At 35.4% G+C, this 24,243-nt stretch overlaps 1 protein-coding gene and 1 non-coding gene across 3 annotated transcripts in view; one reads left to right on the top strand and one right to left on the bottom strand.

The window, feature by feature from the left end:
* LOC115215012 (polycomb complex protein BMI-1-like) overlaps positions 1-24,243 on the bottom strand; it is a 244,130-nt gene that overhangs the window by 54,602 nt on the left and 165,285 nt on the right. For both annotated transcript variants that reach the window (XM_029784126.2, XM_029784124.2), the window contains exon 3: positions 13,387-13,483. In XM_029784126.2, the coding sequence (XP_029639986.1) occupies positions 13,387-13,483 (97 nt within the window). The remainder of the gene's footprint in view (positions 1-13,386; positions 13,484-24,243) is intronic.
* Positions 9,027-9,133, top strand: LOC115215269. The gene has a single exon (XR_003881970.1). It is a non-coding gene; the product is annotated as a U6 spliceosomal RNA (small nuclear RNA).

The raw sequence follows: 24,243 nt of genomic DNA, 5'->3' as shown, positions 1-24,243 counted from the left end.
TGCCACTATTTATTCTTTTGTCTCTTTCTTGGTGGTCGGAAGAAACGATTTGATAAATATGTAGTGGCTCTTTTCAGTAATGTAAGTAGCATTTAATTTGACTGACTGACCCACTCACAAACTTTCCGGCGTTACTCTATTTATAAACCAGCATTTTAGGAGTTGTTTTTCAGGTAGTAGATTGCTTGAAATTGGATAAAATACTGGGTTGTCTGTCATATTTTTTTTTGTTTTCTTGCCTAGTCCCGGGTGATCCATGACCGAGTAGAACTATAGTTATTTCAGACATGCTAACCCACGTTTTAGAAATATGTACGATTATATTATCTAATGTGACTTTTCTTCCACCTAATGTATCTAAGAGCACATTATCAAGTTTTCCTTCCTTTCTGCTTTGGTTGTTGCATAGCCCCAGATATAAATCCTCATCGAATAGATAGATCTGTGATCAAAGGTATTCGAACTAGAGCTAAACTACCACTTTAAGAAGGATAGCCCCAGTTGGAATAAATGTTGATACTTAGATTCAAGGAATAGATTATTTAAGGAAGATTGGGCATAATTTGATAAGATATTTGGCAGCTATTTCGAACGATGTAAACTACCATATAAGTTCTTGTCGTTTCTAAGATTTTTGGGTAGGGAGAATTTTGCTGCTATTTCGCGCAAGCCGACCTCGTCGGCTTGTGTCCTCTGTATTCTGAGATTAAAACTTCGTGGCATCTGTATTCTGAGATTAAAACTTCGTGGTCGACTTTGACTCCTTCAACATCGAGATCGAAATCAAGTGTTCGCCACTTCTGTAGCTATACTTCTCTCGTGTTATTCTGTGACACCTTGTTAAAGAAAAGAAACCAAAATTGCAACTGTTTTCGGAGCTGCGACGTAAAACAAATCGAACCTGCACTGTCGTCTTCCATTCCATGCTCTAAACAATTGGATATTCTTCTGTCATTTATAACGTTGAATCGAAAATTAACACAACCTTGTACAAGTATGATATCCAGTGACTTAGTAAGAAAGCAAAATTGATACAGAGGCTTTAGAGACCAAAATATTCATCGACAATTTTTTAAACACAGAATCCATAAGTTCGAAACGAACTCTTGTAATACATTTCTTTAGTACTTTTTCATCCATTTTCCATGCCTCTAAAAGTATGCTAATTATGACAATTCTTTAATTATCTCCAGTATGGGAGATAAATATTTTTGGAAGATAAAAACTAAAATTAGTGTGGTCATATACAATATATAAGGCCTTACTTTATATGAGTAAATAATATGGCTCCCAGCACTAATTTCTATTCTGAGCTAAAATGGTGCTATATTCCAAAGAACTGTATATACTGGAATATGAGACTTAGATGTCTTATAAAAGGTATTGTTAAAGTAAATAACTAAAAAAAAATTTTTTATGAGAATCAGAACGGACCTCGTTGGGATGGTAGTCTATATCTTGTACTAGACTGTTACTCTCAATAAGAAAAGCAATGATTTGTTGGGACATCCATTTGTAATGTAGTTGATCCCATCCTATTCAGACATATAGAGACATGTTGAGCAGAACTTGAGTCAGAAAGGTAGAGTATCAAAATATAATTTTATCGCGATTCAATGAGAGATCCTATGTCGCATTGTTGCATGACTTACTACAAGTAACAACCAGATCTCCCTCAAATTACAAACTGTCATATGAAAAGGCGGAGGACACATGACATCATTAAAAATAAAGCTAGAATGCATTTAATCATAGGTTTGCGGAATGAAATCTGAGATGATCTGAGCTAAACAATAACCACACACTATCTAGGATAACATCTGGGATGTTATCTAGTTTACAGTCTTGTGTACCATATAGTATTATTTCCAATATACTAACTGGTATATTATCCAGCGTTCTGATTCATATAGTACCTAGAATACTGTCTTGTATACTACCTTCTAAACTTTCTAGTATATTATCTGAATATGATATAGCATAGAATCTAGAATATTACCCAGCATATTATCTGGTATACTATCTCTACTATCTCCTACATGTTTGGTATACTATCTCTTTGCTACTTAGTATACTATTTAGTTTCCTTAATAATATACCATAATCCTCGAAAAAGTTTACTGCATATTAGGTAAATAAATTTGCTTTAAAATAGCAATCCTAGTTCGGTATTGAAATTTATAGTTAATGAGGCATTTGTTCGTAGAGAGGAAATATCTGCATAAGAAGCTATAAATTGGAATGTATGCTAAGGGGAAAATCCGAAAACAAAATACAGCTTCAGCTACAAAGCATACTATAAACAGATAATTGATTAGTCTAAAAGCGAAAGTAATTTATTTAATTATGTCTAATTTAACTTTTAAAATTGAAGTTTTCAATGAATCCAGCATCGATCTACTGGACAAATAAGTCACATTAGGCAGTGAAGTAGAAAATAATAACAGGTTTTTAATCTAAGAGAAACGAACATTAAATTTTAGAAATATGTGTTAAATATATTTCCAATAGACTTATTTGTAACGACAATCTCTCCTCGAACTTTGCTTTACTAATCACAAGAAATCCAATCAAGCAGTATAATGATTTGAAAATTAAGCCAATTATAAAATATTTTTGTGTCTGCACCAGCAATTATAAGATAACGAGCCAAAAGAATAATTTTCCTTCTAGAATCACGAAGATTCAAAAATTCTTTTCTAACAATTCTGCTTTAAGCATAAACCCTTGTTCTAGTCATAATCAATGAAAAAATGTATCACAGATTTTACGGCTTTGTTAAAATGAGTAAGTTGTATTACCTCAAGCAATATGAGTTACTTTTGTTGAAAACACGTACTTTTGGAAAATGCATTTCTCTATTCGCTCTTATCTCCAGAGTAGATCAAGAGAGAAGTTCTCATTTGAATGAGATCACAACGTTATAGCTCAAACGAATCATTGATTAATGTACATGTTATTTTCAGAAAGACTGCTGTTTATTTGCTACCTTGTGGCTGATGCTAACCCCAGTTACCGACATGCTTCATTTTTTAGAACTTCATGAACTTCCAATTATCTGTGAAATGATCTCTTCTGAAATTAATTTTAGGATCCCAATCGTATTTTCATTTCGATATCGATGCATAATGAGAAATAGAATGCTAGTCTATCGCAGCAAGCTTTCCTGTAAAAGTGTGACAAATAATCTTAACAGTACAGTGCGCAGAAAATGTTGACTGAATGCAGCTTTGTCACTTTGAAAGTGTGACTGTTGAAATAGTTTCGTCTTTACAAATATGTAATCAATAACAGAAGCAATGGTAAGCAAATACAATGTCCATTCTCATAAATGGGCATCAATTTGATAACTAACTCCTTCCAAACAACATCTGAAATGTGGCTGGGTTGTGTACCACCACCTATAAGTTTTGGTATTGGAATCGAAGCTGTTATCAGTAAAGAATAGTCGAGTGAGAGATTAAGAAGTTTACTTCGGAATCATGAGCACCCTAATTTGCACAGGTTTCTTTTTGCATGCACTTTGGAAAAACCAAGTCATGTGAGTGAAACTGGATAGACAGAAAACATATAGAAACTCTACATAGTGGCTGCACTTGCATTTCAAATGACATGACTTCTTACAATGTGTCAATGCTGATACCACTTTAGGATTAATTTAAGGGTACAAACTTTAGTGTAAAAGCAAGTTCAGTTGATCAAATAAGTGAACTACTCATTGTCGAAACTGGCGGAAATTGATTTATTTTATTGCGACTAAAGGTACACAAAATTTAACGGACTCTCTCCTCTTGTACACCCACCCATTATCTTTCTATCTCTTACGATATTTTCTGCCTATATATATATTGTGAAAATATTTTCTCAAATATTCTCAAGGTCACCCAGAAAAGAAGAATAAAAAATGCGACCAACCGTGATAATATTCCTTCCAGTATACTTTAAAAATGCACCGCAAAACCTGCTCCTATACTTCCTATACTCAACAAACCCTTTAGTCTTTCACATCCTACTGTGATAGAGACTGATATTTGAAAGTAGACTACAAAAAGCAAACCTTAGTGACATTGTCCGGTATCTCATTGCCCTTATTTCTAACATCTTTAAGGTAAAGAAAACAGCCATTCACAATAACGCTCTACATCAACCTTAAGCGTTCTCCCTTCCCTCCCCTCCCTCTCTCTTTCTTTGTTGTTCTTCAGTAACCTCTAGTACGGATTTCGCAGCGCCGGGTTCAATGTTGATCAACTCTTTTTTTCATTCACCTGTAGGTTGTGGCTTTAAAAAAGTTTGGCAAAATCAATGTTGCTGCCTTAGACATCAGCAAAATATTCTCCCGTTTTTGGCTCACATAAATTCTATCAAACTTTCTCGGCTTCGATCCCCACCCATAATTTATCCCTTGGTTTTATAGTTTCCTATCACATCGCACAGTTGGAGCACATACTACATCAACCTTGGGGTTCAGTTCTAGCCGCCAACTCTTCCATCAATAACCTTATTGCTGTCCAATCCAAGAACGCTCACTTATACGTAGATGACTCGATCGTTTATTCTTCCCTAAGCTATGCACCATCTAAATCAGAAGTTCTCAACCGTGATCCGTATGACCGTTGAGGGTCCATGTAAGATTTTGTTGTTAAAATTTATGTACAATCAATTGGTTTTACTTCTACAATACACAATATATCTTAGCAATAGTTTTATACAATCCCTAACAGTATTCAATAATATAAACAAGATAGAATTTTTTAAGCACCGAATGGTAACGTGGGTGCATCAGAGTAAAATAGTAATCAGAGAGGTAAAAAAAAAATGGTTGAGAAGCTCTGTTGTAGATGAACAGGACTACGCAGTACCGTCCAGTTCGGTGATTGGTATAATTTTCACTTCCAAAGTTGGGCGCTAAACCTTCCAGGTCCTTCCATTTGTATATCACTGGATACGTCTTTTGCGTCTTTTCTCTCGAAACTAAATGGTCAGTTTCTTTAACCTCTCCCAGTGGTTGATCTGTGTAGTGGAACTATATCTTTTGCAGCTTCGCAGATAGTTTGACTCTCTGCGGTGATCATTGTTAGGAGAGGTGATTCAGGCGACTAAGAACGACAGTTCTCCATGGGTGTAGTATGCATCATTACTCATCATGTTCCTACGCGTAGCACAAACACACATGTCTTATACAAATTACAATGAAAGGAATTTTATTCTAGTAGTTGAATAAAATGGTTCAGTGGTAAAAAAAATATCATAATAAAGATCCGTAGTTGGGTAGGTGAAAGGAAATTTTGGGGAGATAGGGGAGAAATGAAACAATAATAAACTACTTAAAATTGTTAACTGAATATAGGCGAGTATTTGGTCAATAAAGAAATGGAATTCAGGCAGCAAGTAAAAAGTATTAGATTTAGCCATTTTGTTTTTATTCTACTGGTTGCTTGTACCAATAACAATTTGTGAAATGTTTTTACTCTCTCTATAATTATGTGTGAAATTGTAAATTTCACACATAATAGTTTTATGCATGTATATCTATAGAAGGAATCATTATAAGATTATTTTTATAACAATCCCTTATGAGAATTACGTTTGGGGTTGGTATTAAATCAAATTTGATAAACTAAAATTGCATCGGCGGTTCTCTTCTAATAACAGAAGTTGTTGACAATTACCCTTATGGTAATTCTCAAGCATAATTTTATGACACAATGTGACAAGGTTTTAGCTTTTGAATAATAATACAAACCACTCGACGCGTTCCTATACAGTTTCCATCTGCCCAATCTCAATCACACAGGACGGGTCTACCTAAAGCTACAGAAAATGACTTTTACCAGAAATTCCGCGTAGTATGATCGATTTCGGAATCACGAGCCTGCGAAGCCAGTTTTCTTATATACATTTGGCTATGTTGTGCCTCCATAAGATTAAGTACATATGAAAGAAAACTGAGTTATACGGTTCTATTTGCGTACAAGAACTGCTAAATTAATAAAATTCGCAAATAATCGCAAACATAAGATATAGAAATTGTAAAAAAAATATATTAAACTAACTATAATTTAACTGAATGACATAAGAATCGGATTAAAAGAACCTAGCAGAACACACTGTAAGCACTCCAGCTGAGGACCCGACTTCATTTACCGTACAGAATTCTCACAATAGACTCCTCTGCTACAAATTACATATATTATTACATATAACTACATTGAGATTGATAATGTAATTCTGAGTAGATTATGAAATAGCTGAAACATCTACAAAAATATGAAAATGTTTTGCCTCTTACCCCTCTTTGCTTTATATGACTATTATACATTCTGAAATGCAAATATTACAGTTTATATATCCCGGATTTTCGGTTGCTTGGTTATGTTAAATTACATTGGAATTTAATTATCTTTGGACGAGACAGACGGGTCCTCACCTGGAGTGCTTACTGGGGGATCTGCTTGATTCTTTTAATCCGATTCTTATGTCTTATATATATATATATATTATATTAAATTAGACATAAAACCACTATTAGGCAAATCAAACAATGAAAGACTTAAGCCAATACATAAAATTAATTAATTTATATTATTTTAAATATATATCAAAATTATTCAAAGTTTAATAATATATATATATATATATGGATAAATACATTATATTTGCACACGTGCACACGCGCGCGTACACACACATGTATACATAAACATACATGTGTGTGTGTAACTGGTATTAATATTTCTCGTGTAAATAGTACTGTATGCTAACTTTTGAAATGGGTGCTTCATCATTTAAAGTTTCCTTGCCTTCATGTAAACCATGAGTGCGCCTATGATAGATTCAATGAAACATTCCAGGATATGTCGCCGCTTTGCGTTATCTCGAATCAGAAGAAATACAAATAAAAAAAGTAAAGGAAAGAATATTATTTATACTAAAAATAAGGTTAATCTAAACTTGTAATTCTTGAATCCAGAATCGATTAATTAGTCTGTAGTGTTGTGTCAAATATTGGAATCAAATAAGCTAGTGTATAAATTAAAAAAAAAGTATAAGTTATTGTAATTCTCGTTATAATATTCCCACAATGCCGCAGTTGTTTAGAAGGTTAACAATAGGTGAAATTAACCACCGATTGACTGTTATGATAGATAAAGCCCAATCCGGCTTGACATGTACTGCGAACGTCAAGAATGAAAGCAACTAAATACTGCAAGATATTTTGTCCAACATTTTATCGATTCTGCTTGTTTCCCGCTTTGGTTTCAAAAGTTCACAATCGATTAGACAGAGCTTAGTATTTGACTGGTACGTTATGTCTTTCTATCTTGGAAGGATGAAAAGTTACTGGCCTCCATGGGAGGTATTTTCTAAGTATTTACTGTTTGAATCAGTTTATTGTCAAGTTGGCCTTTTATTACACTCTTTTCTTGACTTTTAAAGTTTACAACCCCCAGGCCTTATAGCAATCAATCAGTTTGAAGTTCAGCAGGTAATTTATCAACAACTAAGCATTAATCCATAGCCTAAATTGGCGATCATCTTCGGATACTGCGAATAATCGACTATAAATTCCTTGGAACAGAATGCACTCAGTTGAAACAAGTTCTCCAATGCAGATATTAGAACGAATGTTGCAAAGCATTCTACTTATGTGACGGTCATACCTGAAAGGTTACATAATCTCTCAAAATTTAAGCTAGAAGACCAAAATGTGCTACTTATTTAACGTTCAGCGTTCGTATCAAGACAAGGTTAAGTTTATCTTTTATCTCTTCATTGGGGTTAATAAAAATAAGCACAAAATACCTTCCATTTACTGTTTATTTAATCTCCAATTTCCCGTTTAAAAAAGCATTTCACCGTGTATATCGTTAGAAAAAAAAATAGAGGACGAGTGTGAGAGGGAGAGAGAGAAAGAGAGAGAGAGCAAAATGGAGAGAGAGCAAAAGAAAGAGAAAGAACATGCATAAGACAAAGCCAAAGCCAAAGAAAGAGAGATAGAAAGAGAGAGAGAGAGAGAGAGAGAGAGAGAGGGGGGGGGAGAAAAATCGATATATCAATTCAGATACGCAACAAAACTGAATTAGCGCGACACATATTGTATTCCTGAAAATATTCTGAGAGATATTTTCTAAAGATTAGAAGCTTTTGAAACTGTTTACACACCAATATAATAAAAAAAATAAAAAATAAAATTTCTGTATTTATATAAGAACTGTAGCCATTTACTAATAATGTATGCATGCAGACGCGATCTGAATAGAATTTTATTCTATTCTTAACCAGCTTACCAGCAACATCAATTTTTTCCCTGTTAAACACATTTAGTATAATGTATTTATTTATTTGGATGTTTTTTATGCTTGTTTGGATGTTTCTATCCCCGTGGCCACATTGTCAAGTGTATCCACGCCAAACAATGGATCAATTTACAATGTTCTGCGATATTTGTAAGCAGGTTGTTGCTATTATTCTTTGCCAATCGTATATACTTATCTTTGTAATATCATGTATGCAGGTACATAGAGGTACTATTATATTTACGTGTTGGCATACGCACATGCTTATCGCTCTCTCTCTCTCTCTCTCTTTCTCTCTCTCTCTCTTCACACATATATGTGTGTGTGTGTGTGTGTGTGTGTGTGTATGAGAAAACGAAAAAGGAGAAATTGATATATAGACATTAATTTTTTAGAACATATTCAATTCCGAACAACACCAAATCCGTTGCACCTACAATCGTTTCCATGCCCAACTAATTCAATTTAAGACATTAAATCAAATTCTAATTGTGAATATCGTTATAACATGACACTCAGCAAAGCTGGGTATAACCAGGAGTTAAAGTATTATGCACAAAACCAGGAGTATTATGCAAAGTATTATGCACAAAATCACAGTTGCTCTAATAACACGAGAGTTACTAACAGTAGCAATTATTTTAAAAGACTTAGTGGAAATAGGAATAAGGAGAGAAATAATAAAAATAAATGTCCAATAGATAACAATGATATGTAAAGTTTGCAAACTTACTGGCTACGGCGGTACATATTCTAAAATTGAAAAGATACAGAGAAGATTAGCATAGCCCTTGCGCAAGGATGACACGCAAATTCTTGAAGCGTTCCATAATTTCTAGGCGCAGGAGTGGCTGTGTGGTAAGTAGCTTGCTTACCAATCACATGGTCCCGGGTTCAGTCGCACTGCGTGGCACCTCGGGCAAGTGTCTTCTACTATAGCTTCGGGCCGACCAAAGCCTTGTGAGTAGATTTGGTAGACGGAAACTGGAAGAAGCCCGTCGTATATGTATATATATATATATATATATATATATATATATATATATATATATATATATATATGTGTGTGTGTGTGTGTGTGCGTGCGTGTATGTTTGTGTGTCTGGTTTTCCCCCAGCATCGCTTGACAACCGAGGTTGGTGTGTTTACGTCCACGTAACTTAGCGATTCAGCAAAACAGACCGATAGAATAAGTACTAAGCTTACAAAGAATAAGCTCTGGGATCGATTTGCTAGACTATAAGGGCGATGCTCCAGCATGGCTGCAGTCAAATGACTGAAACAAGTAAAAGAGTAAACCAATTCATTGCTTCGTACATCTAATAAACCTCATAAAATTCATACTGAATATAATGATATAAATCAAAACAGTAATATGAATAGAATGGAAAATATATATTGTGATTGCAAAGTTAAAAATAACTGTTTGTTTGATAATTATTATAAGCCAAAAAAAAAAATGGTGTAGAGTGAATTCTGAGGGTAAGAATTTCTTTTACATCGGCGCATCGGAAAACTTTATAAAAAGACGCATCACTAATCATAATCACACCTTTACTAATAAAAATAAGTCGTCTTCTACAAGCCTTAGCAAAAATAAAATGTTCATTGTGGAATGGGATATAATAAGCAGGGCCGGTGCCTATAAAATTGAAAATGCCTATTGTTTTCTTTTTGGGGAAGAATTATTCCAAATCCTAAATTCTAGACGTAGATTCCTTAACACCAAAAAAGAGAGTGGGTCATCTTCTGTTCACGCCTGTAAAAATGTTTTCAAAAACTACCATTAAATTAAATGTAATGTCAATATGCCTAGGATTATCTTAGGATTAATATGCTACAAATTGTAATTAAGAATATTAAATAATTCTTAGTAAATATCTTATTAATATTAAAATATAAAATAAATGGTAAATATAAATATAAGGTTATATTTACGGGTAACTGTAGAAGAAGTTACTAAGATGTTAATTTAAATACGTATCTTAGGAAGCTGTGATTATTATTTATCAAGAAACAGGTAATTTTAAGTTAAAGATACTACATATTAAGTTAATAATGGTTACATTTTTATTAATTTTGATTTGTTGACATAAATGCTTTCCTCAGTTATGATCGTATGTATTCTCACTATCATAAATATATATATTATGCACACATATTGATGACGTAATATTCAACTTTGCTAAATAGTAAGCAGATTTGATTCGTCCTCGTCTAGTAACTTTCAACACATTAACAAACGCATGCACAGATATATTAAAAAATATTACATATACGTAACTATGATAAATAAAAATGATAAAAATAAACAATGAATAATAATAATAATAATAATAATAATAATAATAATAATAATAATAATAATAATAATAATAATAATAATAATAATAATAATAATCTTTTCTACTCTAGGCACAAGTCGATTAGATCGACCCCAGTACGTGCTTGATTTATCGGGCCCCGAAAGGATGAAAGGCAAAGTCGGCCTCGGAGGAATTTGAACTCTAATAATAATAATAATGATATGATAGTAATAATAATAATAATAATAATAATAATAATAATAATAATAATAATAATAATAATAATAATTGTCTTGGTATAAAAGATGGGCTACAGCAAATATTCTGCTCAATACCACAGATTTGCTTGTCAGTTGTTTGACCTTAACCAGTTGAGCATGTCCCTTAGTGGCTGACGATATGTGCATCTCTGATCACGAGCAGAAGTAGTGGGGGAGCATCATAGCCATGTGTTGAGAGGGATTCTTTGGGGTTTGAATAGTTCACCTCTGGAAACATGGGTGGTTCTTTCAACATCCTTAAACAACCCTTATTCAGGGACCGTTTGAGCGGGATGGGCTACTCAACCTGAAGAAAATTCTAACTGGGCCCCACCTGCAAGGTCATGTGCTGTTTATCTTGATATGAGATCACCATGTCGCGCACATATGGTTGTGATGCATGTGCCTGGTGTACCTTTATCAGACGGGTAGTCATGATGGGTATATTGGGCTTCGTATATTTTACCCCAGTGTCACTTTGATGGCATGAACTGCTCTCTCACTCAATAATAATAATAATAGAGATGCCAATACACACAGATAGAAAAATTAAGGCCAACTGGCCAGATATAGTTGTCAGAGATCATGAAGAAAAGAAATGCTTTCTAATTGATGTATCAATACCAGCAGATGACAACGTGTCTCTAAAAGAAATGGAGAAACTTTCAAAATACAAAGACCTGGAAATAGAGGTAACCAGAATGTGGAATCTAAAAACAGAAACAATTCCTATCATAGTAGGTGCATTAGGTATTATTTACGTAATAACCCGAGACTGTGCTTTCGTTATTTTTTCCTTCTGTTTTACATATGTGAATTACATGGATATGTTATATATGGAGTCTTACTTGTAGAAAACAGAAATAAACAGTCTTTGACTGCTATTTCTAATTTTTCGGTATGTGGCTAAGCAACCTGCTGCCTGCCCCATTACATTTATATATATATATATATATATATATATATATGTGTGTGTGTGTGTGTGTGTGTGTGTGTGTGTGTGTGCATATATACACGTACGTCTCTCTCTATATTTCTATATTTTTTTTTATTCAAGTAGTAACTTGTTTTACTAACTAAACTGCGGCGAAACTGGAGTACCACCATCACAGCTTTATTTGTCTATCGACTTAACCCCGACACACATATTTGTGAACCTATAAGTCGTGGGACATTAATAAACATGCATAAACATGCACACGCACACACATACATAACACATATACATATTCATTCACATGCACGCATTACACACACACATTCACGTCCACACACATCTATGTATGCATATACATGTATATGCACGAGCGTGTGTGTGTGTGAGTGTGGGTGTGTGGGTGTGTATTACACAAACACACACACACACACAAGTTTATATCTGTACGTAAGGATTTATAAATCGTGTAAGTACATAGATATCAGTCTCTCTCTCCTCTCTCTCTCTCTCTCTCTCTCTCTTTATACGTATATCTATATCTGTGTGTGTGAATGTGTGTGTGCGTGCGTGTGTGTGTGTGGGTCTGTGTATGCTCGATTACTCTCCATCTTGTTGCAGCTCGACAGCTTTGCCCATGTCAAGGCACCGCTATCAACGTTACTTTCATTCTGTTTCCACTCTGTTCTCCTTGTTGCTGCTTTTCGCTTAATTGTCGCCCTCATTTGTGATTCTTGCTGTGGCATAAGTTCTTCAGGATTCTTGATAACAAAAAATGTCAATTTGCTGCTTAAAACATCAGCACCTAATCCTAGTATTTGTTTTAACATTTGGAGCAAATAATTTAAGACTTCAAGACCTTTGAACCATAAACAATTACAGTATTTGATCCTGCCTCTAGATGGGTTAGGTAGGAACCTTTGCACTTAGGTGTCCAGTTCCAGGATAGGTATAATTTTACATCCCACAGTGTTAGGTTAGACTCCTCAGTATATTTCATACATGTATCACTGCATACTTTTCATAGTTTTGCTTCAGGGAGTAGACTTTCAGCTTTATTTTTCAGCCTCTCGCAGTATTTCAACTGTTTTATTAGCGTAAACTTTTGATATTTCAGCATTGGGTAGGCTATTAGTTTGACGGCATGTGGGAGAACATACTTGGGACTAATATCTAGACAGTTAAGAACAAATGTCACCAACATTCTTTCCTGTTCTTTTGTTTTGAATAATCTCTGAATTTATTCAGGCAGAGTGGGAATCTTCTACGGAGTATCTTGCCCTGCTGGAAATAAGTCAAGTCTCCTTCAATCAAGCCCTACTGAAGGTATTATATCCATCTATGATAATATAGTACCGAATAATTATACTCCAAACACACGGAATGATCCCGTACTCACTGTATTTTATCACATGTCTACTCACTCATGACTTAGGACCGAACAGTAAACAGTCTATGTAAATACAAACGCTCATATTTGTTTTACAAGAAGAGATATTATCAGAATATGTTCCTGATTCAGAAAAAAATATAACGAGATCGAAAAGTCGATAATGTTTTTAGTTGATTCAGATATAATTGTTACTCACCGAATGTGCTGCAAGGGCCGAGTTTTATGTACGAGAACATCGCAGATTGGGCAATATTTGCTACTTTCCAAATAACGCACAATACACGTTTTGCAAACTAGAAACAAAGGAAAAAAAAAAGAGTCATTAATATTTTAAAGAAGAGAATAAATCCGCATCATACTACTTACTAACCATTTCACTTTCTAAAGCATTGTCATTCTGTTGCAAAAAGAACAATTACATTAAACGCTAATCAAAAAATACAAAACGGCTTTTTACCAAATGCACATAGAGAGCGAAAATTGGTCAAATGATCACTGAATCCCAACACACACACACACACACACACACACACACACACACACACACACACAGACACACACACAGACACACACAGACACACACACACACACACACACACACACACACACGCACACACACACACACACGCACACACACACATGCATAATATATATACATATATATGGCAAATGAAAGTGACCGTGCTTTATATATATCTATATATATATACACAGACGTACACATATATAGACAAATACATAATCACGTATATATACTGCCGTATAGCGAAGATTACAATAAAATTTCATTCTATTTTAAGACATATTTCGTAGTACAATGGGGTAAAAAGGAATCACAAGTAACAAATGCTAATGACAGTTGTTCATTCCACTGACCAATACATAGTTATTGAGTTTTTCCGTCGGATATTCTTTAATCAGATGATTTTGAAATGTGTGTGTATGAATTCATGCACACATATATTTTTGTAAATGCATGCACACGTGCATGAGTCTATGTGTGTGTGCATGCGTATGTGTGTGCGTGCATGCGTGGATACAGAAGGCGAGATTTATTTCAGGATACGAGGTGGTATCAAAAAGTTCTTGGACTACTTATGTTTAATGAAAAATAACTTACTTACCTAAGACTTAACATCATTTCCTTCGTAATGGGAATGGAAGCACTCCGTCGGTTACGACGACGAGGGTTCCGGTTGATCCGAATGAACGGAACAGCCTGCTCGTGAAATTAACGTGTAAGTGGCTGAGCACTCCACAGACACGTGTACCCTTAACGTAGTTCTCGGGGATATTCAGCGTGACACAGAGAGTGACAAGGCCAGCCCTTTGAAATACAGGTACAACAGAAACAGGAAGGAAAAGTGAGAGAAAGTTGTGGTGAAAGAGTACAGCAGGGATCACCACCACCCCTGCCGGAGCCTCGTGGAGCTTTGGGTGTTTTCGCTCAATAAACACTTACAACGCCCGGTCTGGGAATCGAAACCGCGATCCTCTGACCGCGAGTCCGCTGCCCTAACCACTGGTCCATTGCGCCTCAACCCTTCGTAATAGTCCCCTTGCGTAGCAATACACCGGTCCCAGCGTTCCTGCCGCTTTTGGACTCCGGCCTGGAGGTCGTTTTCCCTAAGCCAGTCGAGGACGTTCTGCGATCTGCTCTCTATCAAGATAACGACCACGTTTTGAGCTGCATTTTCATCTTGGGAAAGAGACGAAAATCCGCAAGTGCTAAATCTGACAGATAGGAGCGATACCATGTTTTTGGCGAAAAACTCACCAGTGAGGAGAGTTCGGTGACAAGGCGCATTGTCATCATGAAGAATCCAATTCTTGGCGCTCCACAGATCCGGTCACTTTCGCCGAATGTCCTCCCGCAAACGTTTCAAAAGGCCACTGTGGAATTCTTGATTGACGGACTGGCACTGGGGGACGAATTCTCGATGCCCAATACCACATTTCCGGGGGTAACGCTCGTGGCAGATCTTCTAAGGACATTCTCCCGCTTTTGAAGCGCTTGTGCCACTCGAAATATTGCGTACGACCAATTGCCTCGTTGCCGTAAGCTTGCCGAAGCATGCTCAATATTTCTGTAGCAGACGACCCAAGTTTAACACAGAACTTCGCGTTGGTCTTTTTTTTGTTTCTGCTCATGACTAATTCACAGACTACAGCATACATGTGATCACAAAAACACAAATTTCGCAACTTGTAACGTAAACACAGTGATGTCACTTGGCACACTGCCTCATGAAGGTCATCGCTAGCTCTCATTATGTACGCAACCGTCTGCTGCCATCTGTTGGTGCACTGCAGAATTAGTCCAGGAACTTTTGGATACGACCTCGTATATATAAATGGATTTAATAACAGAACTCTGTTTTTTAATAAAAGAGTTACTCACTTGTCCTGGACAAGCATTTTTATAAGATTATTATACGATTCTGCGTTTAGCTGCGATGAGTGCGTCAATCCGGAACAGGCGCCGTCTCATGCCAGCAATAGGACACGGACAATAGAGACTTTTAGTGAAGCTATGATACTGTGACGATGTCGATTAGTCGCCCTTTCTACAACATTCTTAGCGTAGTAGTCCACGAGATTTAAATCTAGCGAGTGTGGAGGGCACAAATTTTGTGTTACATGATCGTAAAATATGTCTGATATTCATTCTTAGGTTATTAGGATTTTGTGAGAAAGTACTGAGTTTTGTTGGACCACGTATATCCTTACACTGCGTATTTCATCCATCAGTGCTTAACAACTGTCTCCAACATGTCAACGTGTCCAGTAGCATTGATTCTAAGACCTGTAGAAAAATGTTATGTGGCATGACAACCTCTATTATATACCACTCCTAAAGCCATCACATGTAGATTTAAAGTAAGCCCACTCCAACACCTAAAGTTCTTTGGCGATAGTCCTCATTGACTTTCTGGGATAATTCTCAATAATATTTTGAACTTGTCGGACGAATTGCAGTGTCCTTATGGTGTCTGAATGTCCTGTGTGTGTATGTGTGTGTGTGTGTTTGTGTGTGTGTTTGTGTGTGTGTGTGTGTGTCTGTGTGTGTGTGTGCGTGCGTGCGCGTGTATATATATATCTTTCTTCTGTAAATTAGTATCGAAGGTTTGTTACGGTTCAATTACAGCAGAGTTTCATATTTGTGGATTATTCAGATTATTTTGTTGCGGTCAGTAGAAATATGTCATGCAAAATAACCGTTGTTTCTCGAGAATTATGACGACCGAGTATTGAACACAAGCTAAACGATTTGACTATGTTGTAGAGCGGGGATCTTGATGAGGTTTGCTTTATATTTCGGTGATTTACGTGTCGAAGTGTAAATCCTTTCATAAGACTCAAATGGTAAAAGAATATCTATAACTGTAGAGAATAACATACTAATATACATAATATACATAATACCTATTTCTTTATTACCCACAAGGGGCTAAACACAGAGGGGACAAACAAGGACAAACATAGGTATTAAGTCGATTACATCGACCCCAGTGCGTAACTGGTACTTAATTTATCGACCCCGAAAGGATGAAAGGCAAAGTCGACCTCGGCGGAATTTGAACTCACAACGTAACGCAGACAAAATACCGCTAAGCATTTCGCCCGGCGTGCTAACGTTTAATACCAGCTGCCTAAGTTGCCTAAGAACCAAAAGAATAGAGAAGCTAAGTAATTATCACAACATATTTCCAGAATTAAACCTAATACCTTTGAACATTTCCCTGCATTTTAAATAAATAAACGATAAGAAAATAAAGTCGCTTCTATATGGTTGATCTATTAGCTAGAAAACGTGGCGTTAACTTGCTTAAATTACATTCTCCCATTTTTATAGTGTGGAGTACATTAGCTTAATCTTCTATATATCTTCTAAAAGAGGGAATGCGCACGGCTGGAAAACTTTTCCCCATAGTTCTTATTTGTCATAACTGGCCCGTGACTACGCAACAACAACAAACAATACGAATGTGTAAATGTCACAGAGTTGTTGTTCCAAACACCTGCATAAGGCTAGCTTTGATGAGGTTCGAAAGATACGGTTTATATATTTTATCTTTTACTTGTTTAGACTGTGATCATGTAGGGGAACCGCCTTAAATTACATTTTTAGTCGAATAAATCGATCCTGTTAAAAGATGTACATGGTCAAAATCAACAGCAGAAACTACAGTGGAGGTGCAATAGCCCAGTGGTTAGGGCAGCGGACTCGCGGTCGGAGGATCGCGGTTTCGATTCCCAGACTGAGCGTTGTGTGTGTTTATTGAGCGAAAACACCTAAAGCTCCACGGGGCTCCGGCAGGGGATGGTGGCGACCCCTGTTGTATTCTTTCGCTCCAACCTTCTCTCACTCTTTCTTCCTGTTTCTTATCCCCGACTTCCTACGCGATCGTTGAGCCTGGATGCGCATTCATCCATCCGTCGATGCTCTCGGTGTCGTGGGTTGACCTGTTTTCTCTTCTGCGAGTCTTACGAATAGCAAAGGACCACGTTTCGGACTTCTCCCAAGAGGACGAAGACCGCTTCGCTCAACAGCAACAGCAACAACTACAATATAAACTACATCAACAACTAACAATTATATATTACTGGTATAATTTTTCTATCACTTCTGAAAAGATGAAAGTTATCAAATATGAAATCAAAATGCAGAGGGACGTTTTGTCTTTTCCACTCTTTTTGCCATTCCCGCCCCAATATTCCTGCGTTTTCTCTCATCCACACCTCATCTACCATCCTTTCTAATATTTATCATCTCCCGCCTTCTGTAAATCCTTCATCCTTCCGCAATCCCTTACACTTTTGTTATCTCTCACCCTTCTGTCTTCCTTGGTCCCTTTGTAACATCTTCCCTTTGCTTCATTACCGCATCTTCTGCCATCCACCATTCCTCCAACAATGTCAATGATACTCAAACATTGTCTCAAAATCTCAGCATTTTAGGGGAGTACAATCCAGTAAACTTCATTGGAAGAACGAGACACACAGTCAACCCCTTGGAGAACTAAACACAACATAACAGGAGGTAACGAAATATTGTAAAATATTTCGTCTACTGCATTACTAAGGAAAATTAATAATGGTTTATTACATTAGCAGTAGGCTAAGCATTTTGGGAAGGGTTGTGGCAGATTTAATCGAACCCTTTATCCACACAATAATCATATAAACCCCTGAAAAATAAAAGCATTTATCCTTCAAAAATATTCTATTGAGCTGCTGGACGTAATTCTCTAGTCTCCTTATCCACCATACGTATTTGTCCGTTTTACTCTAAGAAATTCTACTACTACAGAAACTGTATAATTTATATGTGTTATGCACTGAAATTTGATTTTCGTTTGTAGTTTATTTAATCTCTTAACTGCTTGTCTAAGCTTTACAGTTTCGAGCAGTTAATCTCATACTCACAATATTTTTTTGAGGTAAGCTTCTTTCCTAATCTGTAATATGCTTTCCCTACATGGAGTAAAACTTCTTTTTACCTTCACTACAACTTCATTCCTCCTGATGTGTCATTGATATTTCTGCTTTTTCTTGTTCAGTTTCTTCTCCAACGTGGCCATATTCTACGTCTTTCATTGTTATGATATCCTCTTCCATACTCAACTGCGAATATGGAAGAGTTCATCATTTTAGCTAAATTTTTAACATTAAAATCACTGTACAGAAAAGTGAAAAAGGAACAACCCAGGAAAATCGTCAATAATGAAGAATTTTAGAATCATAGAGGCGTGGAACGGTCTTAAAAAAGGATTATTTCTATGTATTACCTATAAATGTAATCAACAAACGTATGACACCAGTGTTGCTATATAACTTTCATTGGAATAGATCTTAAAGCAAGAAAACTGCTCTATACGTATGGAATTGAGTAAAATAAGATAGCAACGAATCCCCTACGTCACCGTTTGAATTGTCAGAAAGAACAACCAAATCGAACTCAGGTCAAACCCATCCACCTTAAAAGTCACAGTAAATATACACCGGATAATGTGGTTCTAGATGCTGCTGCTCTATTATAACAAAATCGTGGAAGTTTCGGCGTGAGGGATTTTGACTGTGTGATTACTTAATCCGGATTTACAAGAGCCTAAAGACTACTACTACTACTACTACTACTACTACTACTACTACTACTACTACTACTACTACTACTACTACTACTACTACTACTACTACTACTACTACTAAACCAGGTGACAGCTACTTTTATTTGTCCAATTGTGATACAAGATTAAGATTTATATTGATGCAGAAGTATTTGATACTTGATTTTAGGAATCTTAATTTTAGTACTATTTCTTCGCATTAAGCAAATCAAATAACAACAGTCAATGATTAAAGAACCTACGATAATCTGTAATGAACTGATCCTCTGTTGCTCTTAACATCAGTGTACTAGAAATTTCACTTAATGTTCTACCAGTTACAGATGTCAACCTGATGGCATACAATCTCAAAATCTTTGGGGCCAGAAGTCAATAACACTAAGGTAGAAATAACAAAATATCAACTGAGTGCGTGACAAATATAGATGACTGATTGTTTTATATTAGGAGGAAAACATAATTCTTGCAAATCCCACCTGATCAGTTTTGAAAATGGAAAGGTACATTGGATAAAACGTATGTTCATGAACTGAATGAATTATGATGTTGTCTCGGATGGAACAACTTTGATAATAGGTCTAACCTATTATGTGCTGACCTTGGGCTAAATAAAATCCAAATGCGCAGAGATTTTTCTAGATCAGCTTTTGGATACCACCTCGTATATAAATGGATTTAATAACAGAACTCCATGTTTTTTTTAAATAAAACAGTGCTATCAATATGTCACAGTAATAATTGCTGAATTTCCAGGGTTAGTCAGAATAAAATATGTATAGCAAGTAAGCTGACTGATCAGAACAACTGTATGATCATCTAAGTTTCATTAACACTCACTGAACTTACTTCAGTTAAAAGACTAGAGAACGCTACATTTAAAGATAAGACAAATAACTATAAATAAGAAATTTAAAGATAAGAGAAATAAATGTTTACTTAAACGTAAATGTCTGTATACCATCACACAGTCAGATAGGACCCTTAATCAAGAAAAGACTAACAAGACCGAGATGTAGAATGACATACAACTGGAAAATGAGCTGAAAAGCATACAGTTCAAATTTATGTCAAAAGCCTTGAATTAGATCCTTTAGTGAAAATAAGCGTATCGACATGCCTACATTCCCAGAATATATCTTACTCCGACTACAGCCATTGAAGAATATGAAAGCCCAGACCTGTTATTCACACTAAAGTCAGTACTTTTAGATATAACTTGCCAGAAGAAAGTATTTCTCTATATGTACTCATCCCTACCCACCCCCGCTTAAATTGCTCCTCAGAAAGGTAATCATTGTTTACTTGTGTTGCTTAGTTTCAGATATGCATCAAGTCCATCTAATGTTCTTGCATATATAAATCAAGAACTAATATGTGTGCGTGTGTGTGTGTGTTTGTGTGTGTATCTGTGTGTATAAATCAACAAAAATTAAAATGTAATGGATTAATACAATTTGCTAGTTCAGATGCAAATAAGAAACCAAACAACTTTGTATTATTAGGGTTACATTCACGCTTTACTTTCTCTAGATGAATTAAAAGCTTCAGATATGTTTCCAGTTTCTTGTACATTAAGGTATACAAGATAAACAAAGCATAATTTAGAAACCTTGATGGATAAATAGACGCCACGGGGATAATCCAGATATCCTAGGCTGTGTGCAAAATTGCCAGCTGACTAATTGGCAAACCGTGATTCGTTCACCGAGTTCTGTGTGTTATCCTTGTATCTCTATTAAACTCATGGCGCTTCCGACTTCTCTGAAGCATCATGTTGTCTCCCAGTCTTATAGAATCACTTTAATACACTTTCACCCTGTTATATTATTCCGTCATTGTCTGACAAAATAAACCAGCATACTAAAGTTCTCAAACCTTTCCCTATCACTATAACCTTCTACGCACCAGCCCAAACTGCCCCAACTTAAAAAAAATGTTATAATGAAACATCAATACGCCGCCTTTATCTGTGTGAAAAGCCTTGCACAAGATACTGCTTTCTTGGATTATATCATAAATATATCAAGTCTAGGATGCTACCGTCTTGGCTATAATACAACATAGTATGTATAAGGAATAATTTAGACTGCAGTTAAGTATTCCGTTTTAAACACAAAACATGAGAGTTCCGCGCCTTTCCAGCTTAAGACAAAATTCGGTAGAATTGCTACTTGAAGTTAGACTGCAGAATATTCCTCGAAAAATTACCACACCTCTAATATGGATGCCTAAACGCTGTTGTTAATTAAACGATATAATTGACTTAATATCCGTTCCTATAGACATTTGTATACGCCCACTAACGATATTAAGAGAAACAATTAACGAACTTGAGAACAATAAAAGCTTTATTATTAGAGAAGTGATAAAAGAGATACTTTTGTTTTTACAGCTAATGAAGATGGATATATAGAATAAATTAAAACACTATTAAATAAATAAATAAATAAATAAATGAATAGATAAATAAATAAATAAATAAAAATAAATCAAACAATTAAAGAGATCAGTAACGGTCAGCTGAAAATTCAATTGAATACATTAATAAATTCACACATAAATACGCAAGTGAATGCCATAAATGTGTTATCATGGAGGTGAATAACTTCTTAAACGTGAATATATCTTAGACATTGACATGTTAAAGGTTCTAACAGTAGCGCACTAATTGGACTAATATCTTAAGTTATCCAGGTATCAATAAACAGATATAAAATATAGTTCAACAAAGTCACAAGAAACTCAATGTAGACAACGAAATAGCCATAATGTCTTTAGATATAACGGTCTTCAACAATGCTGATAAACACTTCTAGTGTTTAGAAGACGAATTAAGAGGCCATGTTAACACATGTAATTTTATGTTATACTGGTGATAAACGTAGTGGTGATATAGTGACAGTGATGGAATATTGAAAATATACCAATAGTTATGGTAGGTATAGTGCTGGTATAGTTATAGTGATGGTATAGGGATGATATGCGGGTAGATATGGTATAGTGATTAGATACTGATTGTTTTGATATCATAACATATAGCTAGTGATAGTACAGGGATGATGTAGTTGATGACGCACTAATGACGATAGTTATAATATACTGATGATGATGGTATACAGAGAACGATGATTTAATCATTATATATTGATGATATAGCGATGATACACTGATAAAGATGGTATGTGAATGATATAATCAACAGTGATGGTATAGGGATAATATACTGATAGTGATAATACAGTGATGGTATACTAATATTGATAGTCTGATGATAATATACTGATAGTGATACTATAGTGATGGTATACGGATATTGATGATAGTGTTGGCGTAGAGGCGATATAGTGATAGCGATGACTTCTAATAGTTAGAATATAATAAGATATACTAGGAGTGAAGGTACAGTGACGATATACTGATAATCATGGTATCTTGATAATGTACTGTTTGCACTGACAGAAAAAGGCTTTTACTTGGTGGCTGTGAAAGAAGAGACAATGCCTGTGCTAAACCTGCCGAGAATGGTGAGAGTGGTGTTGTCATTGTTCTGTTTAAAGTAATTTAAATCGATACTCAAGATGGGGAAGAGATTCCAGGTAGCTGACATTGTGGAGAAGAAAGATTGGGTATTCTGGTTACTGCAGTGCCTGGGGATGTGGGACAGAACGATACTGAAATGTAATTGACGATTTCCTAAATGGATACGCTACAAGACGTACCAGTTTCGGGAAACAGAAATTATTATAACAGCAGTAATAAAATACATAGAACAGAAACAGCAAACCAGTGAGTGGGCCAGGTGTTGGAGTGTGTCTGTCATCATTATGTATATGACTTTACCCTACTACATAGCATCATTATCTATCTAAACTGGCAGCAAAAATGTTCACTGCATGGGTACTATTCTGCCCCAACTGTTAGTGTTTAGAAAACTAGACTGAAACAAGTCTAGAGTCAATCAATGCACACCAGATAATTTCTTCGGCATTAGTCAATAGAATTAATAAAAAGATAAAAAGACGACGGACTCATAAAATTTGATATTCTCTATCAAGATTTGTAAATAAAAATATTTTGCATTAAAGCAATTACCCTGGACAACTATTATTTTATTACCAGTGTTCTTCCTTAACGAGGAATAAAATTGTAGTGTAGCATGTATTGATTAAACTTTAGTATAATATTGGTACTTACTTTACGTAACCCAGCATGATAAAATGCACAACTGACTCCGATAATATTCGATTTGAGAACACAAATATGTTATAATAAACATCTACAGATATTATGTTTTCTATCGTTAGTACCCGATTAGATGAATCTTTCTCTATATGGCTGTTCACTCACTAGAAATATCGGTTGAATTTTCGTCAATTCACACACCCTGCTGTCTTATAAATGTAAAGATCACATTCGACAATGTACTTTTACCTATACAAAGACGGGATTTTATGAATGGTATGCCTATTGATTACAGGTCTTTTAGATAATGTTGTTCAAGAGCTAAGCAACAATAACAGCATCATTAACGTGAAATTGAATTTGTATGTATTTATATACTAAGCAAGGTGACTTTGTATTTATCCTTACGCATGATGGTAGAACGACTTACGATATACATGATGTCTTTTGCTCAGGCGCATTTACGTTCTGCGTTCAAGCCAATTTTGCTTCCCGTTATTCTTACGAAATCGGAAAACTAAGTATTGGAGTAGAATTAGTTGATTATATCATCGAGAGCCATATCCCAGCCTGGCCACAGCCAAATGAATTCAGTAAATGAGTAACACTGGACAAAATTAGTTGTTATCGTTAGTCTGAATTACGTTTCAGCTGTTTCCTTAAAGAAACATCACAAAATTAAATCTTAATCAAATAAAACAATCCAAATGTGGCTATTTTATTTAAGACAAAGGATATTA

Source organism: Octopus sinensis, linkage group LG8, assembly GCF_006345805.1.
Source record: "Octopus sinensis linkage group LG8, ASM634580v1, whole genome shotgun sequence".
NCBI classification, from domain to species: Eukaryota; Metazoa; Mollusca; class Cephalopoda; order Octopoda; family Octopodidae; genus Octopus; species Octopus sinensis.
Note: the sequence above shows the minus strand (reverse complement) of the source record. Positions and strands in the feature narration are given on the sequence as shown.